Source organism: Cyphomyrmex costatus, unplaced genomic scaffold (genome assembly GCF_001594065.2).
Source record: "Cyphomyrmex costatus isolate MS0001 unplaced genomic scaffold, Ccosl1.0 scaffold60, whole genome shotgun sequence".
NCBI lineage: Eukaryota > Metazoa > Arthropoda > Insecta > Hymenoptera > Formicidae > Cyphomyrmex > Cyphomyrmex costatus.
In genome coordinates, this window is record NW_017280156.1 from 368,843 (window position 1) to 390,850 (window position 22,008).

The window sequence follows — 22,008 nt, forward strand, 5'->3', positions numbered from 1 at the left end:
TTTTTTTTTTCGTAATTTTGTGATGCATATGAAAAATTGAAACAAAACGGAAAGTACTACATACATTTAGTTTAAAATTTTAATGTATGCAATCGCAAATTAAAGTATATTTTGATTAAAATAACGTTTGACTGCAAAAGAAAAGAATTGTTCGACAGGCGACATTTGATTTTATTATTTCCTGCGGTGGCCACTTAATCGTCTGCTTCTCGAGGCAGACACGTAAAGGAGATGATTGGCTGTCACATCGCTTCTCACAGGTCATATCCATGTAATTCTATAAAATTTATTCTTTGTAATATATTAAATTTGTTTTAAAAATAAATCTAAAATAGACCTCTCCATTCCCGTGGGAACACAATTAATAAAGTTTTAAAGTTCTCGTCCTTTTTATTCTTTTTCCCCTAACATCTTATAATTATACATCTATCTCATTTTAACGCAGAAAATATAATTCAGTGCAACTGCAATTAGAACTTACAATGAGCAGAAATAATATTTATTTATTACAGCTGCACTTTTTGTGTCGTTTATCTTCCCTCTTTCTCTACCCGACAACAAATTGTATATATTTATCTTATTTAAGTGCAAGAAGCAGTGCAATTACCGCCTTCTGTGTCAGGGAAGTCACATGATGCGCAGCTGAGTGCTGCACACGTGTAGCGTGACAACATAACCTGTACTTTTGACGCTTGTAATATTTATGCGACAGAGAGATAAAGGATCTGCGAATATTTTTCCGTGTTTATTCTCTTCTTTCTATATCTTGGTGCAAAAACACGATTATGGCAAAGGTTTCGTGGAAACGTGTTAAAACAACGAGAAGCACGAGAGAGCAGTTGGAAATGCTCGATAAATCGGTATGACGCTTATAAACGCGCTTTGTGAAATATTCCGTATATATTTATATTTATCATGTATTTATATAAAACATTACTTAATATATCTGTACGTGGACGTGTCCGGCTTACAGGAACTGATCGATAAGATATTGCAATTGGAAGCTCACAACGAGCAATTAAAACTAATCATTACAAAACGTACGGATACTAAAATGAAGAAAGAGACACCAGGGAAAGTAAGAAAATCATTTGATTTTTCACGGTAAATACATTGCTCCTGAACTTGTCACCTTCTTCTTTCATACGAGTGTTATCCTATAATTTTAATCGCAGATGTCACAAAAGGCACATTCTACTAAAGTTTTATTATCTTGGTTGGGACTATCACGGTTTTGCCATACAAGAAGATAGTACTGATACCATCGAGCATCATCTATTCGCAGCTCTGCTAAAAAGCTGCTGCATAGAATCACGCGAGAGTGCAAATTACCATCGTTGCGGACGAACCGATAAAGGTGTTAGCTCGTTCTCTCAAGTAATCTCGTTGGACGTACGCAGTAGATTAGAATCAGAAAATCAAGACAACTTATCTGACGAGTTGCCATATTGTAAAATATTGAACAGATTACTACCAGCAAAAATAAGATGTATAGCATGGTGTCCAGTCTCATCTAGTTTCTCAGCAAGATTTGACTGCAAGTTTAGAAGCTATAGGTATTTCTTTCCAAGAGGTAGATTAGATATAAAAGCCATGGACAAAGCTGCCAAGTATGTCATAGGGAATCATGATTTTCGTAATATTTGTAAAATGGATGTAGCTAATGGTGTAATTAATTTTAAAAGAACTGTAATGGATGCAACAGTGAGCTTTCTTAATAATCAAAATATAGAAAAGTCAACAGGTAGCTTTAATTTCTTCAGCTATTTACTATTTACTATCGACTTATAATGTACACTAAATTTTATTTTGTTTTCAAGGCTATGATATGTGTGAATTAGAAATTACAAGTCAAGCCTTTCTCTGGCATCAAATCCGTTGTTTGATGGGCATTTTGTTGTTGGTTGGGCAAAGGAAAGAAGAGCCTGAAATAATTTTGAAACTTCTAGACATTGAATCTTGTCCACAGAAACCACAGTACAATATGGCTCATCAAGTTCCATTGAATCTCTGGTATTGTGATTATGAAAGCATAAATTGGTTTATAGATGAAAATGAATTATTAAACACTATTAAAGTATTACAACAGGAATGGACTCTCAATTCTATAAAGTATGTTCATACAATAAAAGAGAAATTCATATAATCGTACATGTGATCGATTTTATAATCAAGTTCCTTTTCCATTATACACAGATCTACAATGATTAAAAGTATGTTGATGAAATTGGAAAGTTTTGTTAACTGTGTAAATACTGATTCTCAAAGCGATTGCCTACTTCTCGGAGTACAATCAAAAATATATCAACCACTTATGAAACGAGAAATGTGTGGTAAGTATATGATTAATCTTATCAAAGCTAGTGATTGTAAATTCATTGATAAAGTCGAAATTTAATTTTCAACTTTCAGTACGATGTTCAAAAACGTTTTTTTTTTCTCTATATATTCGTGATGTAACCCACATGTTTATTAATTTCGAGACATTATGCATACAAATACACTATTTTAAGTCTATTAATATGTTTTGTATTCGACTATGATACAGACATTCAAAATAATTGCATGATCATTATATGTAATTTCACAATCTTTTTTTTTTAATACTATACTAAACACAATGTCGCCGCAGTTGGACGTTCTATACTTGAGATTACAATTTCCTAAATATACATTCTACGAATAGTACAATTTAATTAAGTTAAGCCTGTCCAAGTGTTTTGATTTACGAGCAGAATGTTTCTCCTTGTTATTTCGATGAATAAAATATACAAGATGTAAGTAACAAAAAAGAGTAGATTATCATATAGACACGTGTTCGTTGTATCCATGCGTTGCAATCAATTAGATGTCATTAAAGAAATGAAAATGATTGATAATGGAGATAAATGGAGTAATTGTGTGATAAACTTGAGATGAACTTGGACAGACTTATACTACGTAACCCGCTTAGTACAAACTGAATTTTACATATCTATGTGTATATAATCTATTTTTTTTTACAGATAGTTTAGAAAATAAAATCAAACATTATGAGAAAAAACGAAAATTTGAAGTCATACATTCTGAGGTTACATAGCATATATACTTATGCTAATCACAGAACTTGTGTAATATATTACACATATACTAATAATTTTAAATATATGTTTTTCTCTCTTCATGTAAATGTTACATACAGCGTCTTAAATTTTCATTATACGTGAGGGCTTTGTTCAGCCTTATTGTTCGTCAAATTTTGATAATGATTAGAATTTCTCAAAAGCATTAAATTTTACACGAACGCTGTGTTGAATATGTGATGTTGATAGGCCTGGAACAATACATTTGCGAAAGAATGACGAGAGTTTATACAAAGCAATAACTGAAATTTTTATAATGTATGAAGACTAAAATAAATCATTAAACAAAATGAATTTTTCTGTGCACAGTTTACTAGTATTTTTAAGTACTCGTAACGTTATTGTAACTTCATCTAACTTGGAAAATCTAACAGCGATTTATGCTAAATATTCAGGTTCATTTTGAAATGTTTATTTACAGAGAATATATGAGGCGCGCTAAAGAGCTATAAAGATGGAGTTGAAAAAGAGTGTATATACATAATTAAAATGCGAAATTTATCTTGGGTATTTAAATGTAATTGATGTAAACACTTTCTCTGCTGTTTGATATATTTTAGTCACGATAGTATTAAACAGTGAAGTCATTATTGCGAAATTATGACTGTGATCGACGTTTTTAAACAGAAAATTATCAATCGATGTTTTTCGTTTATTTCTTTTCGGTTCTATCACAGGACGGCATGCATTTGAAACTCGTGTCAAAATTGCTTTCTTCTTCTGATGAATTTTCCTCATTATTTTTACCCTCGCCATCTTCATCTTCCTCTTCTAATTCTTCTTGCTCTAAAAGTCGTCTCGCCATTTGTACAGCATGCCATTCTCGATAATGGCCCTTTCGTTTTGCTTCAAAAGCTCTTCTCCTTTCTAAAATATAACATGTTAATCATTAAAATTTTTACATTATAAAGTAATTTCTACATTATAAGATGTCTAGCCTTTTTCTTCAGGAGTTTCTTCATCTTCCTCTTCTTCACTGGATTCTTCAAAAATTTTGGGCTTACTACCTCCAGCTAACCTGAATTTTAATAATAAAGTAGATGAATATTATATAATTTTATTAGCACATAATTAATATCTTGTATTAATAACTAAAATTATGATATGTAATTATTATATTTACTTACTTTGCTGCAAGAGCACTAGCATCTAATTGATCAAACTCATGTTCATTTTGGAGGCCTTCAAAATTATATGGGGTTTTTGGTTCTTCAATCTTCATGTGGCCATAATCCTTATCAGCAGGATGAAGAGTAGCAATAATATTCATCTCGTCCCATGTTGTTTCTTTGCTCGGTCTATATGATTAATGTAAGGTAAATAAAAAAATGGTGATCATCACCAGGTCTAAAAATAGAATCTGTGTCAACTAACGCTGGGTAATGTCAATTACTTTATATCTTAAGAATATTCAAACAGTATTATACATTTTTTTTGCAAAGTTCTTATAACTTTAAACTGAATAATTCCAGAAAAGTATACATGCTTTAATCATATTCTGATAAAATATGTTCTGATAAAATATTTTTCACAGACGTAATCGCGAATTTGAACGATACGCTTCTTAAGTACGTTGAGCAAAAAATTATATCAAATTAAGATCACGTATCCCGCGAGAGGAATGTTCGATAATTATTTATTCTCTTTACCGGGACGTCTGTCACGGTCCGTGTGAACTCGCAATTTATAAATACCGGATAAATGTGCCGCGCGTGACACGCGAGTCACGCAAACCGCCTTCAGCGTCAACGGGAGACGCCGACGGCGGGTTTTGCACGCGTCTCTATTTTTACGCCAATCGAAATTCAATTAACGAGTCTCTCACCTAGGCGCCTCCGGATTGTCAAAACTGCTGGACGTCTTGAGGATTCCTTTGGAAGGCCGTTTCGACAGGTTCTCTGCCATTATAATCGGGCGTAATTACGACGGTCACTCACGATGGTAATACCGCGGCTGCATGTTTACCAATGGATTTCGTTCTAGCGGAATAACCTGCCTGCAGTGGGTGTCACTTGGTGTCACTTACTCGCGGAGCATCCTCTCGCGCGCTCCTACTCTAAAACGATCTCTATTATGGTCATAAACGTAGAAAATATAGACTGCTCAGCGGCTTTGGCACCGCCCTGCGATCAGAGAGAAGCTGAGAGTCGACACGATTGTATTTTAAGCGATTTCTGTTAAGAGTTACGATCTTACAAAGTCGCGCGTTGATTGGTCAGCCATATTTCAGGAATTCCCGCCTTATATTTGAACACCTAAATTTGTATTATTTTTAAAATTCAACAATGTAATTAAAATTAGATATTTGAAAGATGTTGACAAATAAACTTACATTACGTGTTGAAATAATGTGTGCGAGAATTGTTTTTACAAAATTAATGGAAAATTTAAAGATTTGATTGTGTATCTTGAAACGAAGTTAAAATTACTAAAGTGAAGTTTACTGGAATATTTATAATTTTATTAATACTTAATAAATTTTTACCCAATAAATTTATTCAGTTTTGTAATTTTCACATGTTTCAAGATATACAATTTAATATTCAGGTAAGTAAAGAAAAAGAAATAAAAATTTTTTAATACTTTTAATATTTATTTTACAAATGCATCGCCATCGATTTATTATTATATTTTTGTGTAGAACGTTGTGTACATCGTACACGTATTCTAGCATTGCAAATTTAGATTAGACACGTGCTAAGATTAAAAGATACCTACAATATATTTTTCTCTGTTATAGATTTTATTGAAACTCTATTGTGTATACAAAAATTAGCTCAAATCGAATCTTAGTAGAAGATCTCTAATGCCTAATTTTTTCACTTTCAGATAAGTTGCAGATAACTGTAATAACTGTATCCAGGAGATATCTGCCGAATAATGGTCTTGTGTGTAGAGGTGAAGAAATTGAACATAAGTATAAGCCGCCGTTCATTAGCGTTTTTATGATGGTCGGTATTATAGTCGGTTCTTATATTTAAAATTATCTTACATACTGTTTTAAGTTGTTATAAATATCTTAAAACGGTATTGTTTTTGAAAAAAGTTTTAATTTAATTAAAATTTTAATTTGAGTTAATAAATCCATAAAAATATTACAAATGTATAAATATCACATAAATTTGTTTTCCCAAGAATTTTAATGAAGGTGTTTTGATAAAAATAAAAAATCACGACAAATACTTTTTTAAATCTGTATATTAAGTATGAACAAATATATGAACAACACTTACAACATAACATTATAGAATTACATTGTCAATTAAAGTTAAGTACAGTTGTCGATACGTATGTAGGCTTCGATCAAGCCTCTCGATCAATTCTTTGGATGCTGTTGCTTACACGACTCAGAACAAGCGTTAGGTTTAGGAAGAACATTCGGTATTTCAGAGATATGCTCTACGATTTAAGATTATATGTAGTAGCAATAAGGTACCACTTTATTAATGCATGGGATGTTTTAATTTCTTGTGGTATCGTGTTAGCCAACGCATTTTGAAACTATAAAAATCTAAAAAAAAAAAAAAAGATCTATAACGGTGATATTTCCCGCATTTAAAAGAAGAGGATAAACTCTCACATGGAGAATTATCTCTCTTCAGTCTCTCTCTATTCAGATCTTTGAGATCCTTTGGTTTATTTTTTAAGCGGCCACTTCGCTAGCCGAACACTTGTCGTACATTGCATCTAAGACTTGAATGAACTTCAAATGACGTTCTTCTGGAGCGACAGTAGCACCACGGCTGCCCCATAAGAACTTGATATGAAATTCAGTGCGAAAGGCGTCCGATAATAATTCATCATTTCTGCAACCTTCTAGGACGATTTCCGCATTCCTGCGGAAGAGCGGTAGACTATCGGCTAGTTTGCGAGCCGCTTCAAGATGCGACCAGACGATTGTTAAACCGCAATCGGATGCCGAATTTTCCCATGGTGAAAGTATCGCTGCTGTAAGTCCGAAAGGTGCTACAGTACCTATAATAAAGTTTATTGAATAAGGAAATGATATAGTATTGAAAGAGAAAAAGAGAGTGAATCAATAATTAATAATAATGAAAAAGAATTACTAACAAAAATAGATATCTGACTTTAAAATCAGATTTAAAATTATGAGGCAAATATGTAAACGAAGGAAGATATTTTCTGTTTATTCATTGATTAAAACTTAACTTAATTCACTTAATTCGCGAATAATTTTATTTTACAATTATTTTTTATGTGATTACCTAAAATATCTTCGGGACCACGTTCGCCAAGTAGCGCAATCGGTAGCAAATGTGGTAACGTTGTATTAGGCGCCTGTGGATTGGTACACTCGTTCATAGCCCGTAGAGTAGGTCTCAGTTTTGCTTCGAAACTGAAAGCTTCGTCCGTATGTTTTTGTCGTAGCAAGTGCCATGTATTGGCTAGTCTCTGAATTTGGGGTAAACATAGACCGAGCATTACGCCACAGAAGCCATAAAGATTGCCAAGTGCGGTTTTAGTATCGATTGCTACTTTGATCCATTTGCTGATGGTAGCTGCTCTCTCTATAATATCACAATTGTTATTTAGAAGCAAGGAAAATTAAATATTCTCCTTTTAATACTTTTATAACTTATACTTAACTTATTTTGCTCTAAACTTAAAATATGTTTTTTTTAATTAATTTTTCTAAATTTTATATATATATCACAGCCAAAAATTAATTAAAATTAAATAAAACAAAATTTCGAAACTCACCTATAGCTGTAGCGCCAGTCAACACGGTCACCGCCACCAATAGTTTCAGGCATTCAGATCTTTCAATTAGGTCCATTCTAGCTTGTCTACCATGAGGAAGGGTCGCCAGTTCGATACCGCTTAATCCGCTTCTATTTCCTGGTCCCGGTTGAAGTGCCACTTCAAGATCGAGCCTCGTGATATGAGAGGCGAGCACTCTTGGAGCTGAATCCAATAACATTCCTGAGACTCCCCTCAGGGCTGTTGGATCCAGAGGTCTGTGTTCACCGGCTGGTAACAACAATGTCGTAAAACCCTCGATGTCGAGCATGGTGGTGATTTCTAAAGACGGTGCGGCTACCACTAATTGTTCTTCTGCCGATAGTTCGTATTCGCTGTTGTTATTGCCATTGATACCGTCGTTACTGGTATTATAATGACTACGTATCACCACGCCCTTGATTGGCACCGAAGAAGAGGGATTGCTGGCACCGCCAGAATTATTAGTCTCAAACTCGCTGTCTCCCGATCCGTTTCCGCTGTCACTGCCAGAGGCCTGATAGCTTTGATGATGATGATGGTGATGATGATGATGGTGATGATGATGATGCTGCTGATGATTCGGCACGTAGGGCACTCTGGGAGGTTTGGGTGGCGCCGTGTTCATGGCGTTTTGAAGATTCAAACTTGGTGGCTGTTGCTGTTGCTGTTGCAACGCTGGATCCGATATCACCCGGGTGATCTTTTGACGACCCAGCGATAGAGAACAAGAGGGTGGTTGGTTCTGAATTGGCGGTACTCGTGGCAGGGTACTGGATTGGATAGGTAATTGCGATCCCGTTTGTTGATTGCTATCTCGAGCAACGTGCTGATCTGCGTGCGGAGCATGATGCTGAGCGGTCAGAGAATGACTACGTTGTTGTTTTCTGGGTAAGCGAGGTGGCGAACCAGTCGACAGAGAGGTGGAGGAAGGACTAGAACAGTGTTGATTACTCGTAGGCCCTGCGACGCATGTCAGTGGCACCGATCTGGGTTTTGGAGTAATGATTCGAGCCCCGCTTGCTTGGCTAATCGGTCGACCACTGCCAACGTAGAAGGTTATCAGGTCGGCGACCGTATCGAAAGCCTCATCTTCGAACTGATACTGCGCCCTTTCGTAAACTGTATCGGGCTGAATTACGACCTATCGAGAAAAATCGGATTATTTTTAAATCTATGTAAAATTGAATAGATTGAAAACACTTTAGATATTAAATTATATATGTTTATATATTTAATGGAAAACGATTGAAAAAGGGAAAATTTTTCAGTTCAACATAATACGACTGATGACATTCAAAGAAACTCTTTTAACATACTTGTTTCTAATTTCTTTGTACACGAGAAAAGTATATTTGATGTTTTGTTTAATCCAAAACAATTATCTTGCGATTAGAATTTTTAAAGCAACCTTCCTCGATTTGATTGTGACAACTTACTCGATTGATAACGAAATGTAACGGTTGACCTTTCCATCGTACAGTTAGGACATAATTGCCGGGTTGGGAGGCGCAATCGCGCACTAAAAAGTCGCCGTCATTCGACACTTCCGCCTCCGCACCTTTTCGGCCGCCACGCAACGTACTACCATGGTACCAGGCGTGCGATCGTAGATCTCGAGGATCGAGAAGTCGCAATTCTCTTTCCAAGAGTTTGCGAGTGGATTCCTCAGGTGGCTCCTTTAAAACCGATAAAAGGAGGGATTTTTATATCACCTGGATTTCGTTAATTCTAATTTAATTTCGAAGCATTTATACTGTGCTATATATTTCATTTTAAATATGTACATTTCTTTTAAATAGAACGGAATTGAGACATCGCAGATATGCAGTGTGAATTAAATCGAATAAAAAATGCTCTATTAATACCAATCAAAAACTTGACTTTATCAATGAACTTCTCTCTAAAACTATATAAATGATGAATTATTATATTGTCGTACATGATTTGGATATATTACGTCGGAACATTTTCACATCGTTAATTAATTACTTGGAATAAGAGAAGAGAAACGACGAACGTTCCGCGTAAAACAATTGTAGCAATCAATGCTAGAGACCGGAGTCTGTGGTCCGGCGAAGATTGGCTTAATAAGAGCAGCCTTGAGCTCCCCATCACATTGCCTTCGATTATCTGCGACTCGTCATCAACGCGTCAAATAGCTCAGTTTATCACACAACCCATCATGGCTTGTACTTGAGTATATCGTTCTATTTAATTTCTTTCTATATCGTACGACAAAAAAAAAACGTGCCGTTGCCGCTTCAACTTAAACCCATAATTACATGTTTAATCGATTACGCAAATCTGTATTAGAGATCAATGTGGCATATAAAATATTCCCCGGATGTGGTGCAGTATGTATTTATTATTATTTTTTATCAATTCAAAGTTTGTAAGAACAAAAATATCGGGAATTAGTTTTTTTAGTTACATACGATCGAAAAAAGTGGGTTTTTTTTAAAACTTTAAGTTTCAAGAAAAAGAACGAAAAGAAATTAAAATTTTAATTTCTCATTTTTAATTTTCGAAGATTTATTTTAAGATATATGTGATTTCAAAATTAATTAAAAATTGATTTAATTCTTGAATGAAAATAAAATATAACTTTAATATTTCAGTTAGAGAGAACATTATAACATTTTAGGAATTGACTAGTTTAGGAATCGACTCCGGATTTCAGAGAATCGGCGAAGGATAGACATTGAGTACACGACATTTGGTGTACGATGTCGAATTAATTAAGTCAAATCAGTGCTCACATGAATATTCATATTCATGATTATACGAAGATAGATCGTAGTGAATTTAATTAATGCAACGTCTCTCAATTTCTCCAAGCAGTGAACAAAACCTGATCCTCAGTGATAAACAACTCATATATTATACGATCGGGTACTCACCATCAGTGGTGACAGGTTATTGCTGTTTTCGGGTGTCTTCGTCGGGGGTAATTCCTGCTCGCTTGAAGGGTAGACGCGGTGATCCACCCTCGCGTCGCTGTCTTCCTCCGGCGTCCTGCGATCAGAACGAGACCTTCAGTCGTTCACATCTCTGCGCTTCGTGCTCGACCTCTAGCGAGGTTCTTTCTCACAGATCTCGGTTCCTTCGTCCAGAAGAAGAGCTCCGTGCGGCTCTTTGGACGGGCGGATAGAGTTTGACCGCGACTGTCGAGTTCAGAGACTACGCGCGCGCACGCACGCACCCCACTGACCAGCGACTCAAGCAGGATCGTATTTTCACGGGGTATCGCGGGGGTACCTTCGAGTGGTATTAATAGATCGCGGAGAAAGAGAGCGAAAGATAAGAGAGTGGCAGAGAGAGAGAGAGAGAGAGAGAGAGAGAGGGAAGATTGGTTACGCGTGCCAAGGAAAATATTTTCTTCCCGTTGACTTTCTTTGTTCATCCGTGTACGCTGCCGGCGATTAACCAGCGGTTAAATCCGACGGAGCTGAACTCGCGCGATGAGGGGCCATGTCGTCGCGGATAACGAGCGTGTAAAAAATAATGCTGCCGGTTAGTGTGAGAGCAACTCCGACATACATGGTCTGTTAACTTGATTAAATCATCATAGAACAAGTTGAATGCTCAATTTTTTTTTTTTTTCTACGTAAAATATAATACTTTGTAATTATTTATAGTTTACATTTTTTTGCTTCAATTCGCATACAAAGGTAATTGAAAAAAAAAAGATACCGTCATATTTTACATTCATTCGATGACAACGATTGTGATTACTATGCACCTTTGAACCCCTGATGGTACACTACTGCGATGTTATCGCCCTCGTTCGTTTCCACCCGTTCTACACCCGCTCCTTCTTCTCGTTCGTCAAAGCTAGTGGTTTTGATAGACGATGGATATCGCAGTAGATGCGTATCGACGATAAATGCTTCTCATGTTACGACGTATCTTCTTATATATCGAAAGATGTGACGCAAAATAGAGTAAAAGTGCATCGCTTTTATCGCTTCCAACCGGGTTATTCCGTCGATACGGGGGTTATTGATCCCCTCGGACAAGGGGCTGCGTGTACAGAGGGAGTCGACGCCCAAAGTGCGCTTGCGTCATCCGGAAACGTTCGATAAGTGGCATCATCGAGATGCTCTGAGCCGATGTGTTGTACTTGCTCGTATAAGAGATGACTTTAAAGTATAATGATTTATACCTAGGCCATTTTTATTTCAAGTTTTTACTCTGCAATTAAGAAGTGCGGTCCTACCTCTTCCTGATAATATATAATATTATAATTTCGTATAAATTATAATTAAATTTCCATATTATTAGACGCAATGCAATAATATATGAATAAAATAAAAATATGTGTGCATATACAAATGTAAACAAATAAAGGCTCACAGGTTAATTCGATACGAAGCAAGTGTAATCAAAATAAGAGAAACAAAGATTTTGCATAGTCGGTCGTGAAAATCGCAATTCAGAGAAGAGCAACTGCAAAATCTTCCCGCGGGCTACAATGTCGACGTCATATCTCGCATGTAAATGTAATATTTCGCGAAGATTGCTGCCACTGCTGACCGACGTGCATTTGTACCGGGATTTATCTCGAAAGTCGCCTGAGATCCAAATGTATCCATGCATGTGTATTCCGTTCTCGGAAAAATGTTGTTTTAAATTTTTTATACGGGACACGCGGGAATGAACTTCTGTATTGCCGTGATTAATCACGAGAGAACGTTTCGAGAATGATTGATAGGTTTCTTTGATCCGTCAATCATCCCGTAACACTTGGAGTGACGTACGTATTTTTCCCTCGATAGGTCACGGTACCCGAGGTCGTTTCTCGATGACAGGTGGCTCGGTTATAGTTTCCCGGTTTTATACTCCTGTTACGGAATTCCCGCATTTGTTAGCCGGTCATATACGGGAACGGAGTACGTCATTCTGAAGGTAGAGATCGAGAGAAACCGGTTCGAGAGTCGCCAGACCCATTATATTCCTATACTGGTATCTCGATGTACTCTCAAAAGAGGCTAAGTCATATAAGCTATAACTTTGAGTGTTCGACTTTAGCAAAAAGCCGTGTCCCTCTTGCACGGTACCTAATCCCTTATTCACCTTCGTTTATTCATGTTTCTCGTTCCCGCAGCTTTCATCTCGCATGTTTTATAACCCTTTAATCCTTTTACACGGAGATCCAAACAGATAAAAAAAGTAGGCAAAATTTAATAATCCGGAATTTCAGAATGTTATTATACACTGAAAAGAACGACATTGCTAAAGTATTTAAAAATTTAACTAGATACACAGGTTCGAAAATAATTTTGTTAGATTATCAAAATAATTATACAGGACGTTCAAACTGGTTGCTATACGATATCAACATTTTTTTGCAGCATTACTCTAATTATTTCCCGCACATAATTATTTTGATGGATCACCAGAATTATTTTCAGATCTCTGTATCAATATATTTCAATAAAATCATTCTTGTATAAGTTTTAAAAAATTAAAATTTACCGTTATGTTCCGATGTTTATCACGTCATTTTCTTAGTGTCTTCGCTATATTTCAGACGCTTCCAAAATATATGGGTCGTACATACAATATTTAAAACACTTTACACGAACCTCGAGTTATCCTCGACGAGATTCTCAGGTGATGGCGGAGTTACGATCAAGCAGGGTTCTCTCTGAATGATTACTTCCGGCTGCAGGTGTATCGTGTGTCTCTTCTGCCGAAGATCCTTACACGAGTCCGACGAAGCAAGATCATTCCGTTTGCGCCGTCGGCTGTTGGTACCTAGGTTCTGCAGAGTACCCATAGATGGGAATCGAAAGCTCCATGCTATGCCTGAATGTGCCGTAAAGAAATTTACGTGTAAAAGTGTTATCGTTCCTCTCGAATTCAATCGACAGACGTATACAATGTAGCCGTAGATGTGAAATAGTGTGACGAAATTGAGAACTGCGATAAATTTACGAATGAATAATAAAGGGCGATTTATCGGATACATGGCACCGATAAATACGCGCTCAATGCTGATTAATATCTGATGCTTTCCAATTGCGATATTCTGACAGAATATCGCGATTGGAAAGATTGGAGACACCTTTGCGTTCCAATTGCCGTCGACACAACATTACACATCTCTACTTATATTGTTAGTTTGAGAGCTATAATAGTCAGCTGTGTAAGCTCGTGTTTCCTATAGTGACAGTTAAATAGTTACTAACGCGGCGGGTTATAAACAAAAAAAAAAAGGTACAGGAGAGATAGAAAAATTCTCTCTGCAGTTTCCATCACCATCACGGATTGAAAAATATCAAGCATGATGTTAAACGATAAATCCAACTTTGTCCACGTATATAACAGTACATAGTACACATTAATGCATATTTAGTTCCAATTTAATCATGCATAATGTTACATTTATGTCGATATGTGTTAGTCGAACAATTAACAAGCACCCACATATTATTAAAAGAAAGCAATTCCAAAGCGACTTAGAACGAGGTGCATATTTGCTTGCTTAATATACTTTCGTTCAATTTCTCCGTATTAATTAGTATTTCACTTATTATTAATCCTCGTCTCAAGACAGTTAGCATTTTGATTTACGACCGCTGTACATACAATTCAGTATATACAAAATCGTGTCCAATGTAATTTTATAGATAAAACGTTTCGCGGCTGACATTTCCATTCGCGCACGCAGCTTGAAATCTTTGGCTGATGTGAAAATGAAGATTACTGTGTTCCGGCGTGCACTCACATATACTGATCGCGCCGTCTCCTAATTTTATGGAATCCACAAATTCCATCCTGTTGATCGTGTTCACATCGCGTTGCACGATTTCGCACGACGGTGGATGACGAGCGCGATCGCAATCTCATTGAGCTCGCATTATAAGACGCGCGCACGTAAACGGCTCGCGTCGAACTTGAATGCACCGCGAGCGGGGCCGGTCTCTTGATGCAGCGGCTTGCACGCGTTTGAAAAAGCGGAGTAGAGGAATGCCGGTTTGTAAAGTCGTTCGCCTCTCTCTCTTTCTCCCGTACCCGCTACCCGGCTTCTCTCTACCTACCTCTTTCTCACCTTTGCACTCGCTGCGTCTACCTGTTTGTTCCGCTCTGGCTGTCTATATATATATATATATATAAAAATATATATATATATTTTTTCTGCCTACTTCTTGTTCGTATCCCTCGCGAACATAATACCTGCTGATGGTGATAACGTCCCCGTTTACCGGAGATATCGATGCGATGCTGAGAGAGAAGTGCCATCGATCGTATAAAAGCGAAAAACAGTTTAACCAAAGTCTTTTAGTCGCAGCAAAGTTATTAATTTTTGTACAATTGTAAAATTGCTACATATAATAATTGTGATTTTAAAACCGAATGATTTTTAATCTAATTCTTGTGACACGTCAGTTATTGTCAACGACGATACTGCACGGACGAGAGTTAAAAAAAATTCAAAAACAGAAATAATGGAGAATTCACCGGTAGCGAAATGTCTAGTCATATATAAATATAAAAGATTGTTTCATAATTCAATAAAAAAAAAAAGCTGTGAAATTTTGCAGACCATATATATTGTACTTTAATCATACACGGTAGCGCATATGGTTGTATATGAGATAAACCAAGTTAAATATTTTACCGCTTGATGTGGAGCCTGCTTGATAACGTTCACAATCTGTTCGTCACTCTTTATCTCTCACATTTAGCTCGCTTGGAAATTATTCCACTGTGAAAATCAGATGTTCCTTTTTGGAAAATAACTGTGATGATAAAGTTTATTTTATTTTAAAATAACTCTAATTAGACATTGTAAAATATTACAGAATGGTAAGATTTAAAGTTTAAACTAATTTTTACAGATTTTTTAATTGTTCTTTTCTTGACAAAAATATTGAATGTATAATCGCAATAGCTTTTAAGTAATAAGACAGCAATTTTCTTTTGAAAATAAATAAATACCATATATAAACGTATGTTTAATTTTAAATAAATTATGAATTAACAGATTGGCTATTTAACGATTACTGTTGAAAATATTTAATGTTAAAAACTGGAAAATATGAGAAATAATGTTTTTGTTAAAAGATTACCTCCAAGTAAAGAATGTTATTACTAGAACGTGAGGATACCGTGCGTGTGTTTTCAAATGTCAACGTTTACTTTCATGAAACAGTACCTTTACCTGAACGTAACCTGCGCCCAAAAGGTCTCCGTTTCCTTTGTCGTCGTATAATTACACGCGTGTACTTCGCAAAAGGAATTTCAATCGAGTCACGTACAGAGAAAAAGACAATCAAAACGAGCCGTTTATCGAGACTTACAGTACTGCGGGAAATGCGCGTTCACCGTCACGGTTTTCAAAATAATGATAGCGATAGAATGCGATTTATGTAACGGCGTGTAAATTACACATCGCGTTCGAACAGAGCGAAAAGTTCTACTTTCACCACGGTCTTACATCATGCACGCGAATATGATGCGCGATCAGTCGTATGTTTATTATATTATATACGTGGATTCCAATGCACCAGTTACTGAAAACAATTCATTCTCTTCCTTAATTTCTACTTTTTTCTATACTTTTATTCGTTCGACTGGAAAACATTCGTAACACGATCAATCGGTCTTCTTGATAGATATCAGATTCTATCTGGATTAGTTTCGAGCTTCGATTCAGAATGATAATTGAATCCACTTCAATTTTCGGTATTTTACACGACCGAGTCGTAGGCGTCGACGATAAATGTATCGAGATTTTTATTATTTGCTTCGTGAAAACCGTTCAATGATTATTTGGAGTACAGCTGATTATATGTGTGTGCACACATACAAGATGATTCATTTTAATCTTAACAGGCAAATATTTCGAAAATGTGCAGATTTGTAAAAGAAAAAGAACATTCTAAATAAAAGTTGTCTGGTATAGAGAAGACTTTCTCATCCTAGACATTTTTATTTGAAATGTTTTCTGTAAAATTGCAGCACAATTTCAAAATACTTGCCTGTTGAGATTAGAATGAATCACCCTGTATAATCATTTGCAATTCATTTCCAGCTATCGCGGAAGGAGCGTAATCATTTAAAAACAGTAATTATGTAATCACGCTGGCTTTTATGCGGTCACACGTGTCGAATCATTGACGGTGACCGATATTCCTCCTTTCGTCGTAGGATTTACGTAACGTTTACGCTTTACGTATGTGGTTTTCCTCGACGATTGTAACGTTATACGGATGCGGGGTTCGGATAACGACGGGATTATCAAAAGCGGAGCGCACACGTGTCTCCGCAACGCGATCCGCGAGTATGCCGCGATAAGTGCACTATCGCCTTTCTCTTGCCAGTATAGAGCACACGAGCATATCACGAATCTCGGAGTAAGAACACGACACATTAATGATTCTCGTCAATGATTTATCAACTTAAAAATAATTCAGTGATACAGCGAAAACGTTGTCGAGAATATTGTTGAAATTTGAGAACAGTCGCTTTCTTCGTCTTTAGTTTGTACAAATACGCACCTCGTTACGCACAAGCGAGAATCTCGGCGCGATATCGTGCGTGTTCACCGCCCGTTGATATTTCTTATCGAAAAAGGGCGGCGAACTCGAATTCGTGCTTGAAGTAACGCACGACGTGTACGCAAACACGGGGGACACCGCGTGTACTACGTGGCGAGTGGTATAGGAAAATTCGCACTGACTTTGGCTTCTTCGCGACTTCAGTTTGCTGGCGGTCTTTCCCATTTTCCCGCCAGTCGCATGCCAGCGGCTTCCCGGGCGCACCGCAGGAATTCCCGCCGGTAAATTCAATCGAGGGTGCACTGCGGGAAACGGAACGATTTGGTTGGCGCGGCACTGACACGGAACAGTTGCAGCACCCTGCGACGCGATCTGACCGTAGCATAATGCGATACTGAGCTAACCGAGCACAAACACACTAGAAAGAAGGGACCAGACCAACCGACCGACCGACAGATACGCAAGCGGTGCTATAGTAGGAGAAGGAGAACGACAGCATGAGGAGAGACGCAGGGTGCGGGGAAGACTGATAGAGAGAGAGAGAGAGAGAGAGAGAGAGAGAGAGAGAGAGAGAGAGAGAAAGACGGAATGATAGAAAAAGAGAAACAGATAGGTGGAAAGAGATATAACTGGCTTAAGAAAGAGAGAGTGAGAGAGAGAGAGAGTTATGTGGTAGAAAAGGAGGAAGCTAAAGCAAATGGCAGAGACGACTGCCGTTTAACAAACGATACTGTCGCCAGACGTATAGTGCATAATGGCCTTCGACTGATGCTCGAGCCTTTATACATTCTTGAACGTTTCGAATTGAACAACGCTATAAAATATGTTCTTCGATATTTTTCTCGTAATATGGATTTGCGACACTGCGTTTAAAATTGGAAGTAACTTTTAAATGAGCCGCGTCGAATAATTTTGCAAAGAACAGTTAAATCTATACCTCTTCACACGACATATATTTTATTTATTTAAATAATTAAGCTCGAACGAGCTGAATCTCTCGCTATTGTCGAGGGCGATAAACGGAACATATTTGATCGCATTTGAGAGTATTTATTAGATTTGCAATTTTCTATGGCTGAACTAGTGTATACTTTTGGAACTTAAAGTGAGACAGGTACATGTTTGCATTTGTCAAAAGCTAGAAAGGAAGTTCTAGTGCGGTGCAGAAATAAAGACAAACTATTTGATATTTTAATCGATACTTTTGACACTTTTTAGAAAAACATTGTTCATTGTTTGAATACTATTGTGTACCATTTGCTTGGAATTTTAAAATATAGATGTATACAATACAGAGATACAGGTACAGAACAGGTTTAAGGAAAGAACATCTCTGAAACTCCCTACGGGATGCTTTTAATAGAGGATTCTTTTGTTAGTATACCTAGACAATCTCAAAAATGAACTTGGGTTCACGAGAAAGTAAGTGTAAAGAATTCCATTGACCGTAGAGGAAAAGAAAGAGTGAGGAGTGGGAGGAGAGAGAGAGAGAGAGAGAGAGAGAGAGATACGTGCGCAAGTGCTCGACACGCGGATGCAAGGCAACGTGATTCTTTCCGAGGAGTCAACTGCATGGTTGTGATGTCATCGGAAACCCGGACCTTGTTCCAGCTAAATGTAACTCTTCGCATTAATCCGAGGTTTCTTTTGCGCCGTGTCAGCAGGTTTCACAAGGAAATGCAATAAGCGACGAATTATGAATTGCGAACCACCTGTTGGACATTTCAATTCCCGCGGACATGCATACCGGTATCTCGCTGAATTCACGTCACTTTGCTCGACGTCACATTCTTCATTCGCGAAGTTATTTATAAATAGAGAGTGATGATAGAATCGATTAGACATTAGGTTGCAGAATGGAAAGATATCAATGCGTGGCGCTATCGTGCGTTAACGATTGATATAAGAAGATTATATTTTACTACATTTATGTATTATAACGATTGCATTTTTGATTTTAACAAATTCTCTCAAATGCAAAATATTTTCTGGATTTCGAGCTCTGAACATACATGGCGGCAAAGAGTTTCTCATCGACAGGTGACAGCATATTTTCATTTATCGCAATGAGAAGAAATTAACCATAATTCTGTTTGTGTGGAAATAAACTTAAAAAGCATTTCTAGTAAAACGTTGGAATTTTCCATTCGACAACTTTTTACTTTCGTTTTTATTAGCGTGGGATATGCTTATATTTCTATATAGAGAAGGTTGATTGTTACGCTAAACCTGGAAATAACGCGCAACAAGATACCGCTTACCGTTTAGGCCCTGTTTATTGGTGCTGTTTGTTAGAATACATCAAGTTTTACATTCAATATTTTCTATACAACAATTTCTGCCGTATTACACATTTTCTCTATACACTTCATACATACACAGAATAGTTATTTTGTATTGACACACGTCGACTAGATCTTATAATGTCGTTTTACTTAGGCTGCAAAGCGCTGATTTAATACGAGAAACAGTTTCACGACGTATTCCGCTGAATGAGAAATACATTTGCTAAACAAATTACACTTCCTTTACAAACCAATTGACTTTTCGTCTCCCCCGTCTATTTTTCCCGATATTTGTTTCTGGAGAGCTGTCCGAAAAATATGTGTGGCTAATTGACGGGATCTAATATTCTAACGTACGACGTCGATTGCTGACATATTTTCCTGCAGGCTAACTGTATTCCGATCTGTCGTAACTGAATCTAATTGTCAGTACGAGTTTTATAGAGTTCAGCTCATTAGAGTGGTCCGATACGCAATAAATGCGCTTTTCTCCAACTAGACCCATGAGCGATGTCTATCGCGTGCAGTGATTGAATATCGGCGATTACATAAATATTTGTCTTAGGTGGATTTGCTGTCTCTGACACTTTGAAATATTTACAGACACGGTAGATGCAGTACTGAGAATTACACAAAGGTATCGTGTAGCGACTCTTAACTGATTAGCATTGCCAAAATATTTTATGCTACAAATTAAGAGAGAGAGAAAAATCAATGTAAATAACCCACTTGCAAAAGTTCTTGCTCAATAAAAATAAATTCCGAAGTGATCAGAGGCTAATTTGTAAATGAAATTCGAACAATTCATTTATTATTTTTTCATTTTTCGTCATTCTTTTAATGCTTTAAATGATCAACGACGTTCTTTCATTCATCGTACCTTAGAGTATATTTATAAAATAGAAACGAGATAACTGTTAAAATCAAAAGAGTAATTAGTGATTCGTCCATGCAACATATTTTACTCGACAAGGAGCGAGTGAATATAACTTTGTAATAATAAGGCTAATCGGAAGCACCGATTGTAACGCTATAACGCTAAACAGTCACGTCGCAGTTCTTCCTCGCGATCTAATCGATTCATTAATATTCCTCTTGTACATATCCCAGAGATAGTACATATAATCTTCATTTATTATTTTCTAATTTGCCTCTGTATTGTATATACACACACAGACACACAAGAGATACGTATACTATATTATAAACGGGCAGACGAACGATGTACAACATATAATTATATACGAATGCCCGATGACGTTCGCATTCCAACTTTCCGAATGAAGAAATGGCTCGTCAGAAAATTATTTACGTTTGTATTAGAAAATTATTCACGCAAACATCGCGTAAATTTGATTTTTATTTTTAAGACGAGTATATTCTCGTAGAAACACACATAACAAATTATATCGACGAGGGAAATTCATTTAATAACTAGAAGGATGATTTATATAGATTAGAAGAGAAACAAAATTCACAGCTGTAAAATGTGCGATTATTTGGAATTAAGAGGAAATATTTATTTCCTGAGATAGTAAGTAAGAAAGAAAATTTAAGTAGATAGAAGAAGAAAAATAAAAAGATAATCAGGAGTTAAAATGTAATTTAAATAGAAAGAATAAAGTATTATACATTTCAATAGGAAACATATTATAAAAAAGAATATAATAAAAATAAAAAATTGAAATTTTTTAAATACTTTTTTAGACCCAACACTTCTTAATTTAATTCATAACTAATTTATTTTATCTAAAACTAATTGTAAAGAATAAATAATCTGTACAACATTGCTAAATAATAGAATTAAGAATTTGTAGCATTTTATTATTTCTTCAAGTTGTGAAACTTAAAAAATAACAGGATCTCTTTAGAAGATTTCGTATGATTTTAAGATTCGATACGAAGTACAAGTATTTTGAGGATGTTCTGTATAAAAGGAAGTACGGCAATATCGTGTAGTCTGCGTACAGTTGTCTTCCTTTCGCGTTGTAAGATACAAAAGAAATGATTCTTGTAAAAACAAGTGTAGGCAGGTACTGTGTGTTATGTTTCGCTGGAATTCTTCTCGATTACTGTCTCACTACTTTGCCCTCCAAGGGTCCACGATTAACGTCGTCGAGTTCACGGATTCGACAATCTCATCTAAAATACTTTCATGTGTTTCATGAGTTTTCGATTTCTTCGAACGTATCTTCACGGCAAATCTCTCACTACTCTTAACATATGTTAGTTATTTAACTATTTTTCTCCCCGAGATAGAAAACTGGGAGCCTTTGCACTTCTCAACACTCGTTCCTTTCAAAAGAACTTTACAATAGTTTGGAGTTCCTCCTGCGAGAGTATATTATT

At 36.4% G+C, this 22,008-nt stretch overlaps 3 protein-coding genes across 4 annotated transcripts; 1 reads left to right on the top strand and 2 right to left on the bottom strand.

Annotated features, from left to right (window-relative positions):
• The first annotated feature begins 771 nt into the window (after positions 1-771).
• On the top strand, positions 772-3,554 carry LOC108779542 (tRNA pseudouridine(38/39) synthase). The gene is made up of 7 exons (XM_018546970.1): positions 772-860; positions 974-1,104; positions 1,176-1,744; positions 1,821-2,112; positions 2,197-2,333; positions 3,006-3,070; positions 3,546-3,554. The coding sequence occupies exons 1-7, from the start codon at positions 786-788 to the stop codon at positions 3,552-3,554; spliced, it is 1,278 nt and encodes a 425-aa protein (XP_018402472.1). The 5' UTR covers positions 772-785.
• Positions 3,555-3,630: 76 nt separating this feature from the next.
• On the bottom strand, positions 3,631-5,238 carry LOC108779543 (protein phosphatase inhibitor 2). Its single transcript, XM_018546971.1, has 4 exons — positions 4,948-5,238; positions 4,250-4,420; positions 4,061-4,140; positions 3,631-3,989 (listed from the first exon to the last, which is right to left on the bottom strand). The coding sequence occupies exons 1-4, from the start codon at positions 5,025-5,027 to the stop codon at positions 3,775-3,777; spliced, it is 546 nt and encodes a 181-aa protein (XP_018402473.1). The 5' UTR covers positions 5,028-5,238; the 3' UTR covers positions 3,631-3,774.
• Positions 5,239-6,278: 1,040 nt separating this feature from the next.
• LOC108779583 (breast cancer anti-estrogen resistance protein 3) lies at positions 6,279-17,627 on the bottom strand. Of its 2 annotated transcripts, XM_018547026.1 has the most exons (7): positions 17,557-17,627; positions 13,454-13,676; positions 10,766-10,880; positions 9,302-9,541; positions 7,845-9,006; positions 7,349-7,651; positions 6,279-7,097 (listed from the first exon to the last, which is right to left on the bottom strand). In XM_018547026.1, the coding sequence occupies exons 1-7, from the start codon at positions 17,597-17,599 to the stop codon at positions 6,766-6,768; spliced, it is 2,418 nt and encodes an 805-aa protein (XP_018402528.1). In that variant the 5' UTR covers positions 17,600-17,627; the 3' UTR covers positions 6,279-6,765. The 2 variants fall into 2 exon arrangements, with proteins under 2 accessions (XP_018402528.1, XP_018402527.1); XM_018547025.1 differs by lacking the exon at positions 17,557-17,627 and having other exon boundaries at positions 13,454-13,872.
• Between the last annotated feature and the right edge of the window lie 4,381 nt (positions 17,628-22,008).